Here is a 12548-nt window from a genome sequence, read left to right as displayed (position 1 = left end):
AAATAGTTCAGGTTCTATTAGCAATTAAAATAGCCTTTAAAAAGTGCCACATTTTCTGAGAAAGCAAATACACCATCCTAGTTTGCTACTGGTGGCAAGGGGAACAGGACAGACAAGATCCAGGTAAAGAAGTCCGACTGATTGCCAGCGAGAGCGGCAAGGCTGCACTTAGCACATCAATGATCCATCATACCTTCCACCCCATAATGAAAGTTTTATCATGCCATAAAATATTAACAGATTCATTATACAAGCACCAGTCTTCCCCCCCCCTCACCCCCCGCCATGTGCTGTAAGAGTCTGGAGAACTCACCATGTATTCAAATACGAATGTCAGAGTCTCTTTGGTGTGAACAATGTCATGCAAGAGGACAATATTGGCGTGCTTCAAGCCCTTCAGGAGAGATGCTAGAAAGATTTAAACAAGATATTACATCAATCACTGAGAGTGAAAGTACCTCTTTGAACCTATTAATCAATGTATATATATATTTTTTTAACCTTTCAAATCAAGCAGTCATAGGTTTTTACTTCTGGGAATGAATCTTTTCTGGAAGAATATTTGAAATGACAACAGACCTTTATTATTTTAAAAATGGTGACCCACTGCATTTCCACAACTGCCCTCTCTGACCGCCTTTTGGTTGCCAACACCACTTCCATCCACCTAATCCATTTTCTCAGAGCACTCTGGGCACTTTGTGAAGCTCTCCTCTGAGATTCTCACCATCCCAGATTCAGAGCTACAGAAACCTGGGCTCAGAGATCACAGCCCTTTGGAGGAGCAGGAAACTGGCGGATTCATCCCATAGAGCAGGCGTTTGTAACGAGTGGCCAGGCTCTAAAAACTCAAGTCCATCCAGGGGCCAAGGAAGCTAATGGACATGGTCTGTGGGAGGCGGGACAGGAGCGCGGGGTACCGTGATAACCTGTGTAGCAGGAAGGGCTTCTTGAGGGAATATGGCAAACCTCCTCTATGGAAACCAACCTTAAAAGAGAACTCTGAGCTTGGGAAGCCTTGGAGGGTAGCAGCGTTGACAGCTGTCTCTTGCCTACTATGTAACAGGTCATTGTTAGGTTTCTAGAAATAGCTACTTATGTATTTATTTGTTGGTGCTGGGGATTCAGCTTAAGGCATCTTACCAGTGACCTGCCACCATGGTTACCCCATAAAAGCATCCAATTAAAGGGGAGAGAGATTGCCACAAAAGGCCCAGAAAGGCTGTCTTTGGGAGTTCCAGAGAGCTGGAATACACATGACTTGAGAAGGATGAAAACAAAACAGGCTTAAAGAGATACGTCTCAGCACGAAGACGATAGTGTCCTTAGAGCTAAGGCAATGTCTGAGACAACGGATCACGACTCTAATGCCAGTGATCAGGGGCCTGAGGCTGGACGGTTTCTGCAAATTCAAGGGCAGCTTGGGTTACAGAGCGAGACCCTGTCTCAGAAACAAATAAACAAACGAAAGACTTAAAAGAATGGAACAGTATAAAACTCCAATCAGAAACATCAATGTACCTGTATATTTAGGACATAAAAGTAGAAGCAGGAATATAAAGGGGAAGAACTCTGAAGGGAGAGGAAAAGGAGGACCAGACAGAGTACAGGAGCAGAGGACATATCACCTACTCTCTCTCACAGAGTGAAGAGTTAAACGCATGGAGGGCTGGGGAGATGGCTCAGTGGGTAAAGGGCTTGCCATGCAAGTATGTGGACTGACTCAGATGACCAGCACTGCAGGGAAACCAGGGAGGAGCAGCCCACCCAAAACCCAGGAGGAGGGCAAACGGGATCTCTGGAGCAAGCCAACTACACAGACTAGCTGAGTGAGCTAACATGGGGTCAGTGAGAGACTTTGCCTCCCTAAATACTGTAGGTGTGGTCAAGGAGGGCAGCTCAACTTCAGGCCACATGCACATGTACCACATAGCACACCATAACAGATATATGTATGTATGTATGTATGTATCCATGCATGCATGCATGAATGTACATATGTTTTTATGTGTGTTCCATGTGGTATGTGTACATGTGTGTTGAAACCCATTATTTTGTCTTCTACCTAAAAACATTAATTAAAAAAAAAAAAAGAAAAATAGCAGCATATTGAAAAAAAATCCTCACAATCCAGGTTCTGCTTCTGTGCCTACATTTCTACTTGATGGTTCCTCTGCCCCTCCCTTTCCTACTATAGAGCTCTGCAAGGTTAAGAGCGAACACACTCAGAGCTGTGGAGCTGGCTCAGTGGGTCCCTGCTTATCCTACAAGCATGAGCACTTGAGGTTGGATCCAAAGAACCCGAGAAAAGCTGGCTGTGCAATAATCCCAGCACTGGGGAGGGTAAGGCATCAGTCTAGCAATCAGTGTGCTCCAGGGTCAGTGAAAGGCCCTGGGTCAACAAATAAGGTAGAGAAGCCATTGAGGAAAACACCTGCCCTCAATCTCTGGCCTCCATACACCTAACCACACATGTACAAGCACAGGAGTGTGCACATACATGCAACTCTGCCATCTGGGAACACACCTATTCCCTCAGGAACCTGACTTGTGCTTGTTATTGGTTTTGCTTCCTGATGGCCGGTCTCCCCTCTAGTTGGAACTCCATGATTGTCCTCAGAAAGCCAATACTTCTCAGTCCATTCCTTTTGAGTTGAGCTACCCTGCCTATACCCAAGAGCTGCCATGTAACCTAGAAGTGTCCACAACGGGACAGTTCACAGCCCCTTGTACTTTCAGTGACGATTGGTTCAAAGACAAGCAAACCCCAGCAGCTCAGGACAGCCCTCCTTCACTGACTGGCAGCTCAGGACAGCCCTCCTCCTCTGGCTGGCCCCATTAGGAGAGAGCTGTTTCCTTTCCACTGCGTAGAATTTTCCTTGGAGCTGCTGGGGCCAGATTAACAACACCTGATGACAACATCCTGGGCATAAAAGGAAGACAGAGCTGAGCTGGGGTGTAGCTCAGTGATAGAGCACTTGCCTCATATGCAGAAGGACAGGGGTTTGGTCCTCAGCACCACATAGACACACACAGAGAGACATACACACGTACATGGACATACACACTCCTTATACACACACACACAAACACACACACACACAAGGCAGAGAAACCAGTTTGGCTTACCAGATGTCTTAGTAGTGGCATTGACAGTGCCAGGCAAGCCTGTGCTTGTTAAAACGGTCACTACTCTTACTCCTTTTTAAAAGTCCCATCACTCAAGAGGTAAAGACAGAGAGATCTTGTGAATTGGTGGCTAGCCTGGTCTACATAGTAAGTCCAGGACAACCAGAGCTAGGCAGAAAGACCTGGTCTCCAAAAACTAAGTCATTTTGGGGCGAGCCACTCTCCCAGTTGAAGGAGTTCTGCTGTGCCAGTAAGTCTACTGTGCTCTTCTGAGCTGTGCCCACAGGGTCCTTATGGACAAAATTTATTATTTCACTTTTAACTGTGAGTTAACTTCTAAGTATGAAGACCAGTTTCACTGCGTCCGTTTAAGGTCCAGACTGACATCTGCCCATGCACAGAGTGACTGTCTTTTGGATGCCACACCACCACCTCAGCCAGCCACTTCACCAAGAGTGAGCACTTTACTTGATCAAGCGTGTTTACTGAGTGTCTTTGCCTGGGAGACACTCTCTCTCTCAGTGAGCTTTGGAGAATTTCCCTCCTTATGGAGAGATAGGCCAGTCTTTCCTGACTTCATTTCACAGGGTTCTTTTGAGTTGACTCACACCCAATTCCTAAAACCTTTGGCGAATGGCAAATGTTACTGAGATGCAAATGACAGTTAACACCTCACACCAGCTTCCTGCCTCCTCTCACCCCAGCCTATAACACACACACCACCACCACCCCTCCCAGTCACAAAGTCTTATTTTTGGTACATTTCTGCTAGAGCTTTCAATACCTCCCAGATTTATAGCAATGACTTCTGACCATCAGTTGAGAACATGTGCATTTTAGGTGCATTTTTATGTATGAATCATTTCATCATAACGTGTATACAAGACAAAGCACCTACAGGCGTAGCTCAGTGCTTACCTGGTATGCCCAGGGCCTTGGCTTTGATCCTTAACACTACACACAAAATCACATTCTCCTCCAAAGGAAGTGGAAAAACAAATTGCTAAGAATATTAAAATAGTTTAATTAATTAGTTTAATATTTATGTATTTATTTCAAGACCAGATCTCTCTGCAGCCCTGGTTGCCCTGGAACTCAAATGTGTAGACCAGGCTGGCCTCAGACTTGTAGTGATTCTCCTGCCTCGGCTTCCAGGTTTTTGGATTGCAGATACCTGCTAACACACCTGGTTTTAATTTCATTTTTAAAGTAATTTTGTTCTTACATAATTGTATTACTAAAACTCCTCCAACTTACTTTAAAAGTTGCGGTGGCACGTTTTATTAGTCAAAATGCTAAGACACTCAAAGAACACGTACAAGGGCGAGGCAGACTGCTGACAACTGTGGGCTTCAGTCTTAACTTCTGTCGTTTTCTCAACGATATGGTTTTGCAGGAAAGGGGAAAGTACCCTCTGCTCACTTTTGTTGTGAACTTATTTGTATCAACAGTCTTATCTTCAATTCACCATACATTTGCAGAAGTGAGCCAGAGCGATTTGCACCTTTTACGCCTTTTATGTGGTTTAGAGCTCATGCAAACAGCAGTCCCTCTCAGCGTCCCTCTCATGCCCTCCACCCACCCACCTGAAAATCTACTGTCAGTTCTGCAAAACACATCAGAGCCCCCCCCCCCTTCTTTCTGTGTGGTTGACCACTGTCCTGGGCTGGGCCATGCTGTTATCTAACAAAAGCACCCCAAGTAGTCTCCCCACTTCTCTGTCCTGCTGACCCTTCTTCCTGGAACAGTCTGAAACTGTGGTTCTTTCCAGTAAAAGTCAAAGCAAACCTCTCCTGATTCCCGCACAGTGAGCTCTCATCTCACTCAATGAAACCCCAAGGCCTGCGGATGGTCAACTCCCTTTCCTCCTCTATGCCCTTCCCTAGCTCTCACCTCCTCCCATTCTCACCCCCTTGCTCCGGCCACAATGGCCTCTTTACTGTTCCTCAGATACTTGCATTTTCAAACATACCCTCTCCCCGCCCCGCCCCCGCTACCCCTCCCCCTGTATTGTGACTGTCATTCTCTCCACCCACAATTCTCTTTTCTCCCCTGTTTGCGTGCTTTCTCCCTCACCTTTAGGACTCTGCTCAAACTGTTCATATAACTGATGGGCTTCCCTGTCCACTCACTGCAGATGAAGTCACAGCCTTCTGCCTCACACATCCCAGTGAGCCTCTATTCCTCATTCTGTTTACTCCCCTCCATCATACTGATCAGTGCCTGCTACCAGACAGATAGATACTTATACACACACACACACACACATACACAGACACACATACATACATACACACACACACACACACATGCACATACACACACCCATACACACACACACACACATGCACATACACACACCCATACACACACACACACACACATGCACATACACACACACACATGCACATACACATACCCATACACACACACACATGCACATACACACACCCATACACACACACACACACACACATGCACATACACACACCCATACACACACACACACACACTCACACACACACACACACATCAGTGCTGGTTGTCGCTCTCCCCCTTTGCTCCATGGAGAACAGCCACTCTTGCCTTTTCTGCTCATTGGATCCCTGGTACTTATTAGGACAGGGCCCAGAATGTTACTATCGGTTTTGCGATCATGTCTTCCATAGCATCATTCATATGTGTTGAGTCAGTGGTAGTGTTTCCGTTGAAGATGCTTTGGCTCCTTGCTCCTTTTAGGCACTTTCCTCACCTAGAGCACAAACTGTTCTATCTCCTGCCCATGTTTACCATTGCTTTGCCAACGCCCAAGGATACTGAAAATCCATATGGAAATGGAATTTTACCGAGTAAATAGGGGATTTGCATGAAAAGCAGGTCATGGTTTAAGTCTTTAGCTCATGGAATTACTGGTACCGGGTTGGGTCCACACACCAGAGGGTCTAATGTGCCCTAGCTTCCAGGTATGTATAAGAAGGAAACTCAGGGAGAAAAGGCCTTTCTTCTAATTTTGAGGACTCTCTGGTCATCAGAGCAGGATTCAGGATCTGATCTGAAGATGAAGGTTACAAAAGTCAACTGGGAAAGAGGAAAGATACTAAAACCAGCATGAGGATTCTGGGAAGGTTGTTTTCATATTCACACCTATCAAGTAATATGGATGAGGTGACTCATGCTTATAATCCCAGCACCTCCGAGATGTATCTAGGTAGAAGAATGGGAGTTCAAGGTCATCCTCAGCTGCGTAGTAAGGTCAAGGCCAGTCTAGGCTACATGAGACCTTGTCTCAAAATAAACCAAACAAATGTCCTGTATGTCAGCATACTTAGATATAATATGTGAGATATTTAATAATTCAGGAAAATATCTCACAATGTCATACAAATATTTAAAACCTATTGGTTTTCTCTTTTTCATTATGATCTGCAGAATGATTTTTAGGAAAATTGACTTTTGCCAGCACAGTGGTTCATGATATTTTGATGTTACTCTATACTGTTCTATTTAATTTAGCAAAAGATGTGAAACATAATAGTCACAGATAAAGCAAGTCTGTCTCCCAAGATCCTAGAGTATATCTGTATATCCTGGTAACCCTGGTAACCAAAGCTTTCTCAAGTCTATAGGCTGCTTAAAGACACAGATTGACCCCACCTCCTGACTTTGCATTTCTAGCACTAACCCAAGCCTGGCATGTGGTGCTCAATAAATGTTTGTGAATCAATAAAGACTAGGCCACTTCTAATGAGTCTATGCAGGAGTCAATAATGGAGTCCATCCCAACTCCATTAGACACTGAACAACAAAAGATGTACAATTCCGTATGTCTCTGGCTGAAGAGTCACAAACCAAGGTAAGGAGTCAAGTTATGAATCCCAAGAAACAGTATGACATGGAGAAGTGCTTGGTAAAGGCAAATGAGTAGTTCTGATTTCTTTGGAAGTTAAACCCCCATCACATTGTGTCCTCTGGTGTGACAGTGATGTCCCTGGTGGGGGGGGCATATTCAACCATTTCATGTTGAGATTTGAAGCCCGCTCCAAAGAAAGGAATTCATAACTGGTATTGTAAACCCCATCAGAAGTCTGTGGCTCAGGTCATAGGCCCTAGGAGGAAAGCTACTGTTGCTTTGCTAAGTGAACACAACATGTCTGTTAAATTGCCTTTGAATATTTCTGTTTATGTCCATAGATTAACAGTGCTGGCAGCTTTGATCAGAGGCACTTCTCTTTTGTGTGTGTGTGTTTGTGTGTGTGTGTGTGTGCTGGGCAAGAGTTACTGAAGAGACTCATATGGGGTCAAAGTGCTAAGAATAAATGCCTACTGAATGTTCATCCTTAAATAAAACATCTGCATTACCCTCTCAAAGGCCCAGAGAACATGAAAGAAGAGGAGAATGGAAATAATGTAAAAGCTGGAAGTGTTGTAGAACAGTATCTTCAGGGGATGACACAGCCATTGCCATGAACCTCTCAGTCACTATGACAGCCTGCAAGACACTGGGCATCCCATTGTGGAGGAGGAGAGCTCACAAGTCTCCAAACCTCCCTGAGGTTCTACAAGTCATTAACAGTTCCTAAGGGACAAAGGCAGCTGATCCCTGGTATAGCCACTGCTAATTGGTTCATATTCCTGTAAGTGACCTTAATTAACTCATTTGTTCACTCCCCACAAGATGACATGAAAGTGGAGGTAGTAGAGAAATACTGATGGGGTGAATATGATCGAAATAGATACAAGAAGGAAACTGTCACCATAAAACGTATTATGTACAATCGATATGTGCTTTAAAGGCCGGTGAGATAGCTCGGTGGACAAGGGTACTTGCCACACAAGTCTGGTGAGTTCTAGCCATGTAAAGACTGGCAAAGAGAAGTGACTGTACACGGTTGTCTTCTGACCTCCACATAGGCAAGGTGGCACAGCTTATGTCTATGTGCATATGCGTACATACACAGGCATACACACACATACATTAATAATGATAACAATTTTAAATTAAAAAAAAATCCCTCTCATATGCCGTTACCCTGGGGTTATTTCTCATAGGGCTGTAAGTACGAGCTGAATATGTTATATCCTTGATGTGATCAGACTCCTGTCGGCCGGGCCTGCCCTCTTCCATCTGTGCTAATAGCTGACTTGAGATATTAATCAGACTCTTTGTTGATCTTATTGGATGACCCCAGCAAGGTTCCTGAACCTCTTTTTAGTGAATTTTCTCGCAAATGGATTAGGAGCAATTACTTTACAGTGATCTCAAAAGGACTTCAGAGGCAACTGTTTCTCATTTAAGGGTTCTGTAGGATGAGCGTTTGAGCTGTTGAGCGCAGTCTTTTCTGGAGAGTTACTTCTGAGTTTGCCCCCATTTTTACACAGAGAGCCCCAGAGGGCCTCTTTCTAGTTCCCACTTTTATTCCTGCTGAAGGATATGTTTAAATAGTGCAAGCCTTTGCAGTTTTATGTCGCAGAGCAAGGAGAATTTGAATATAACAAACTTTAGTCGTACCCAAACACGCTGACTAGATTTGTGACTTCAGACAAGACAATCAGCCTCTCTGAGGCTCAGACCCCTTCATTTCTACACCACCACCACTTTGTACTTGCAGAGATTGGTATAAAGGGTTAACAGAGACTGTAGTGGGGGAAGGCCTGTCATATGCCTGGTTCTCTTAAGGAAACAGAGTAGACAGGATGAAGGTCCTAGGTTCAAAACAAAAGCTGCCTGTTTTCAGAAAGGTATTTAAGGTTCATTCCTAGAATGTCAATATAGAATTCAATGAAACTAAGGTACATTCATATAAAATCCATAAAAAAAAAATCAACCTACTCAAAATATTTTCTCCCAGTTGTAAAAATAAACATTTGAAATGTGATTCTGAGTCAATAATAAAGGACTCTCTTAAATTGCTACAAAAACCTCTGATCTTTTTATCTTTTTTTTTTTTTTCCATTTTGTCTTGTTTGATACAGGGGTTCACCATGTAGCCCTGGTTTGCCTAGAACTGGCTATGCAGACTATGCTGGCCTTGAACTTAGAGTGATCCTCCTGCCTCTGCCTCCTGAGTGCTGAGATGACAAGTTTGTATCACCATATCCAGCTCTTTCACTTTTTAATTAGCAAAAGGACGAGGATACTAGTAACCTGGGCCTGCAATTCCACCTACCTCAGGAGACCAAGGCAGGGAGCTGGTGAGATCAAAGACAGCCTGGGCCACAAGTGAGTTCAAGGCCAGCCTGGACAACTCAGTGGGACCCTGTCTCAAAATAAAAAATGAAAAAAGAGGGCCGGGAGAATAGCATGTGTTTGGCCTTGGCTTTGGCCCTCAGTATCATGGAGAAACAGGGTTTTTTTGTTTTGTGCTGTTGTGTATCTAGTAGTCAGCAGAGCGGCCATCTGAGATACCCAGCACACATTGCAGCGTGAATGCACACAAAGTTCTTAGTGTTGGCTTGAATCATATATTGTTTGAAAGTTTGGCCATACGATATCATTTCTCCTCTGAACTGAAGAGAGAGAGTTTCCCTTAGTGTTGTTGTTGCTCAGGCTTTTGTTAATTTCGTGATATGATAGATGAAGATCATGTGAAAACAAACACGCATTCTACCTGGAGAGACTGTCCACGTAACAGAATCCCACTCTCTTAGCTCTGGGCTGCCACACCCTCAGAGCAAGCAGATTTCTCAGGAAAAGAAGCCCTGCCTCAAGGGTTTGGAAAGAAGGCTGTCTTACCCCGAGTTTCCCTGCACATGGCTTTTGGTTGCCTTTTTAGCTAATGACCCTGGATTTTAACTAATGAACTCCAGCTGGTCTTATCTTGCTTCCCAGCCCTTCCCATTTAACCTCCGACTCTCTGGTCTCCTGGGCATCCAGATCTTAACCAGGAAAAAATGAGCCGGTGCCAAAGTTCTTAAGTGAGGCCTTGCTTTCAAGGCTGCAAGCTTTTTTTACCCTGGAGGAAAAAGAAGCAGCCATTGTTGGAAACTGGAAGTCGAACCACCTCCAATGTGTCAAAATCCTTTTGTGGTTTTTCATATCATGCAAGCAAAGCTTTCAGTAAGGGCCAGTCCCATAAAACAAACTGAGGAAGTCCACACAGGAACGCTCACTGTAATTGTGAACACCTGTGTGAGAGGCCGGACTCGGAGGACACGAAATGCGAGAATGGCCGTGCATATAGAACAATACACACTCGGGGGGCTTTGAGTCGGCGGCAGAGAACATCTGTTAGCAAAACCTGCTGCAAACCATGGTTCACTGTGACTGCCAGATGCGGAGTTGGAGAACTTAGCTCTAGGGAAAATAGCAGCGAAGCCCAGAGCGGGCCATCAGTGAACTCAGGCTCACAAAAGCCGATGCCCAGAGAACGAGGGGAGCCCGCGCCCAGAGAGCCTCCTCTAGTCTGGTGATGTGTGTGTGTGTGTGTGTGTGTGTGTGTGTGTGTGTGTGTGTGTGTTCAGAAATACTCTTTTGCCTATCCACACATCTGTCTCCAAACGTGATCATGTTCTCATTTGGACCACTAATAAGTACACTAGTGGGTGCGGCTTCCATCACGTTAAATGCTTAAAACCATGTGTTCCCTAGATTGCACCTGATCCTACCAGGATGAGTCCTCACTTACACTGATAGCCTTTTGGCCTTTCGATTTAAATGTAAAATGTTTCCCAGGGGCTTCCGAGACTTTTGAAAATGGCATCAAATTGAATTATAAACTCATTTTCAGAATTTTTTTTAAATGCCTGCTTGGATAAGTTCAACTCTAAGTTCAGTGTAAAACCTGCCTCCATTAGTCACAGCAAGTCTGAGTCATTTTGTTTGCCACAGCCTCTATACACTTAATATCTGGATCGTCTGCTCTGTTAAGGCTGAAAACACAGAATGAAGAATGGGGCTTTCTCTGCTCATTTCTCAAACATTCAGCGCTATCCCTTTGCATATAGTGTATACTCAGTAAAGAAGGGAAGATAAATAGCTAAGACGAAGAAAGTAAGGCTGCAGAAGGGTCATATCTTTGAGGGTTTTTTTTTTTTTTTTTCCAGAGACGAATAATAATCCCATCATTCAAATGGCTCTCGTGGGGTGGGGATTTAGCTCAGTTGCTAAGAGAGCTTGCCTAGTGTTGTGGTTTGAAAGAGAAGTATACCCCATAGGCATTGGCATTTGAATATTTGGTTTCCAGTGGGTATCATTACTTGGGGGCAGAGCAGTTTTGCTGGAGGAAGTCCGTTGCTGCAGGCTCGGTTTCAAGAGCGCACAGCATCGCTCACTTCCGGTTTGTGCACGTGGTTGAAGGTGCCATCTTTTAGCTTCCTGTTCCTGCTGCCAAGGCTCATGTTTGCTGCTCTGGCTGTCCCAACCTCTGCTGCGATGGACTCTTATCTCTTTGGCCAGATAAACTCTTTCTTCCTTAAGTCGCCTTTTGTCGGGGTATTTTATCACCACACCAGAAAAGTAACTGATGTCCTAGCATGCTTGAGGCCTTGGATGCGACTTCCAGCAGGGAGTGTATAACTGAGTGTGGTGCTGCAGCTATAATCATAGTCCTTGGGAGGGATCGGCAGGGGGAGCAAGAGTTCAAGAACATCCTGGTTTAGAACCTCTGGTGGAATCACTATGCCTGACCTCAAGCTGTACTACAGAGCAATTGTGACAAAAACTGCGTGATACTGGTACAGTGACAGACAGGTAGATAAATGGAATAGAACTGAAGACCCAGAAATGAACCCACACACCTCTAGTCACTTGATCTTTGACAAGGGAGCTAAAACCATCCTGTGGAAAAAAGACAGCATTTTCAACAAATGGTGCTGGCACAACTGGCGGTTATCATATAGAAGAATATGAATTGATCCATTTTTATCTCCTTGTACAAAGCTCAAATCTAAGTGGATCAAGGAACTCCACATAAAACCAGAGACACTGAAACTTAAAGAGGAGAAAGTGGGGAAAAGTCTCAAAGATATGGGCACAGGGGAAAAATTCCTAAACAGAACGGGCTTGTGCTGTAAGATCGAGAATCAACAAATGGGACCTCATAAAATTGCAAAGCTTCTGCAAGACAAAAGACACTGTCAATAAGACAAAAAGGCCACCAACAAATTGGGAAAGGATCTTTACCAATGCTAAATTAGATAGGGGACTAATATCCAAAATATATGAAGATCTCAATATGGACTCCAGAAAATCAAATAACTATTAAAAATGGGGTACAGAGCTAAACAAAGAATTCTCAACTGAAGAATACCAAATGTCTGAGAAGCACCTGAAAAAATGTTCAACATCCTTAATCATCAGGGAAATGCAAATCAAAACAATCCTGAGATTCTACCTCACACCAATCAGAATGGCTAAGATCAATATTCAGGTGACAGCAGATGCTGGCGAGGATATGGAGAAAGAGGAACACTCCTCCTTT

At 44.3% G+C, this 12548-nt stretch overlaps 1 protein-coding gene across 3 annotated transcripts in view; it reads right to left on the bottom strand.

Annotated features, from left to right (window-relative positions):
* Cdk15 (cyclin dependent kinase 15) overlaps positions 1 to 12548 on the bottom strand; it is a 91405-nt gene that overhangs the window by 68339 nt on the left and 10518 nt on the right. For all 3 annotated transcript variants that reach the window (XM_021198158.2, XM_021198160.1, XM_021198159.2), the window contains exon 5: positions 314 to 408. In XM_021198158.2, the coding sequence (XP_021053817.1) occupies positions 314 to 408 (95 nt within the window). The remainder of the gene's footprint in view (positions 1 to 313; positions 409 to 12548) is intronic.

Source organism: Mus pahari, chromosome 5, assembly GCF_900095145.1.
Source record: "Mus pahari chromosome 5, PAHARI_EIJ_v1.1, whole genome shotgun sequence".
In the NCBI taxonomy this organism is placed as follows: Eukaryota; Metazoa; Chordata; class Mammalia; order Rodentia; family Muridae; genus Mus; species Mus pahari.
Note: the sequence above shows the minus strand (reverse complement) of the source record. Positions and strands in the feature narration are given on the sequence as shown.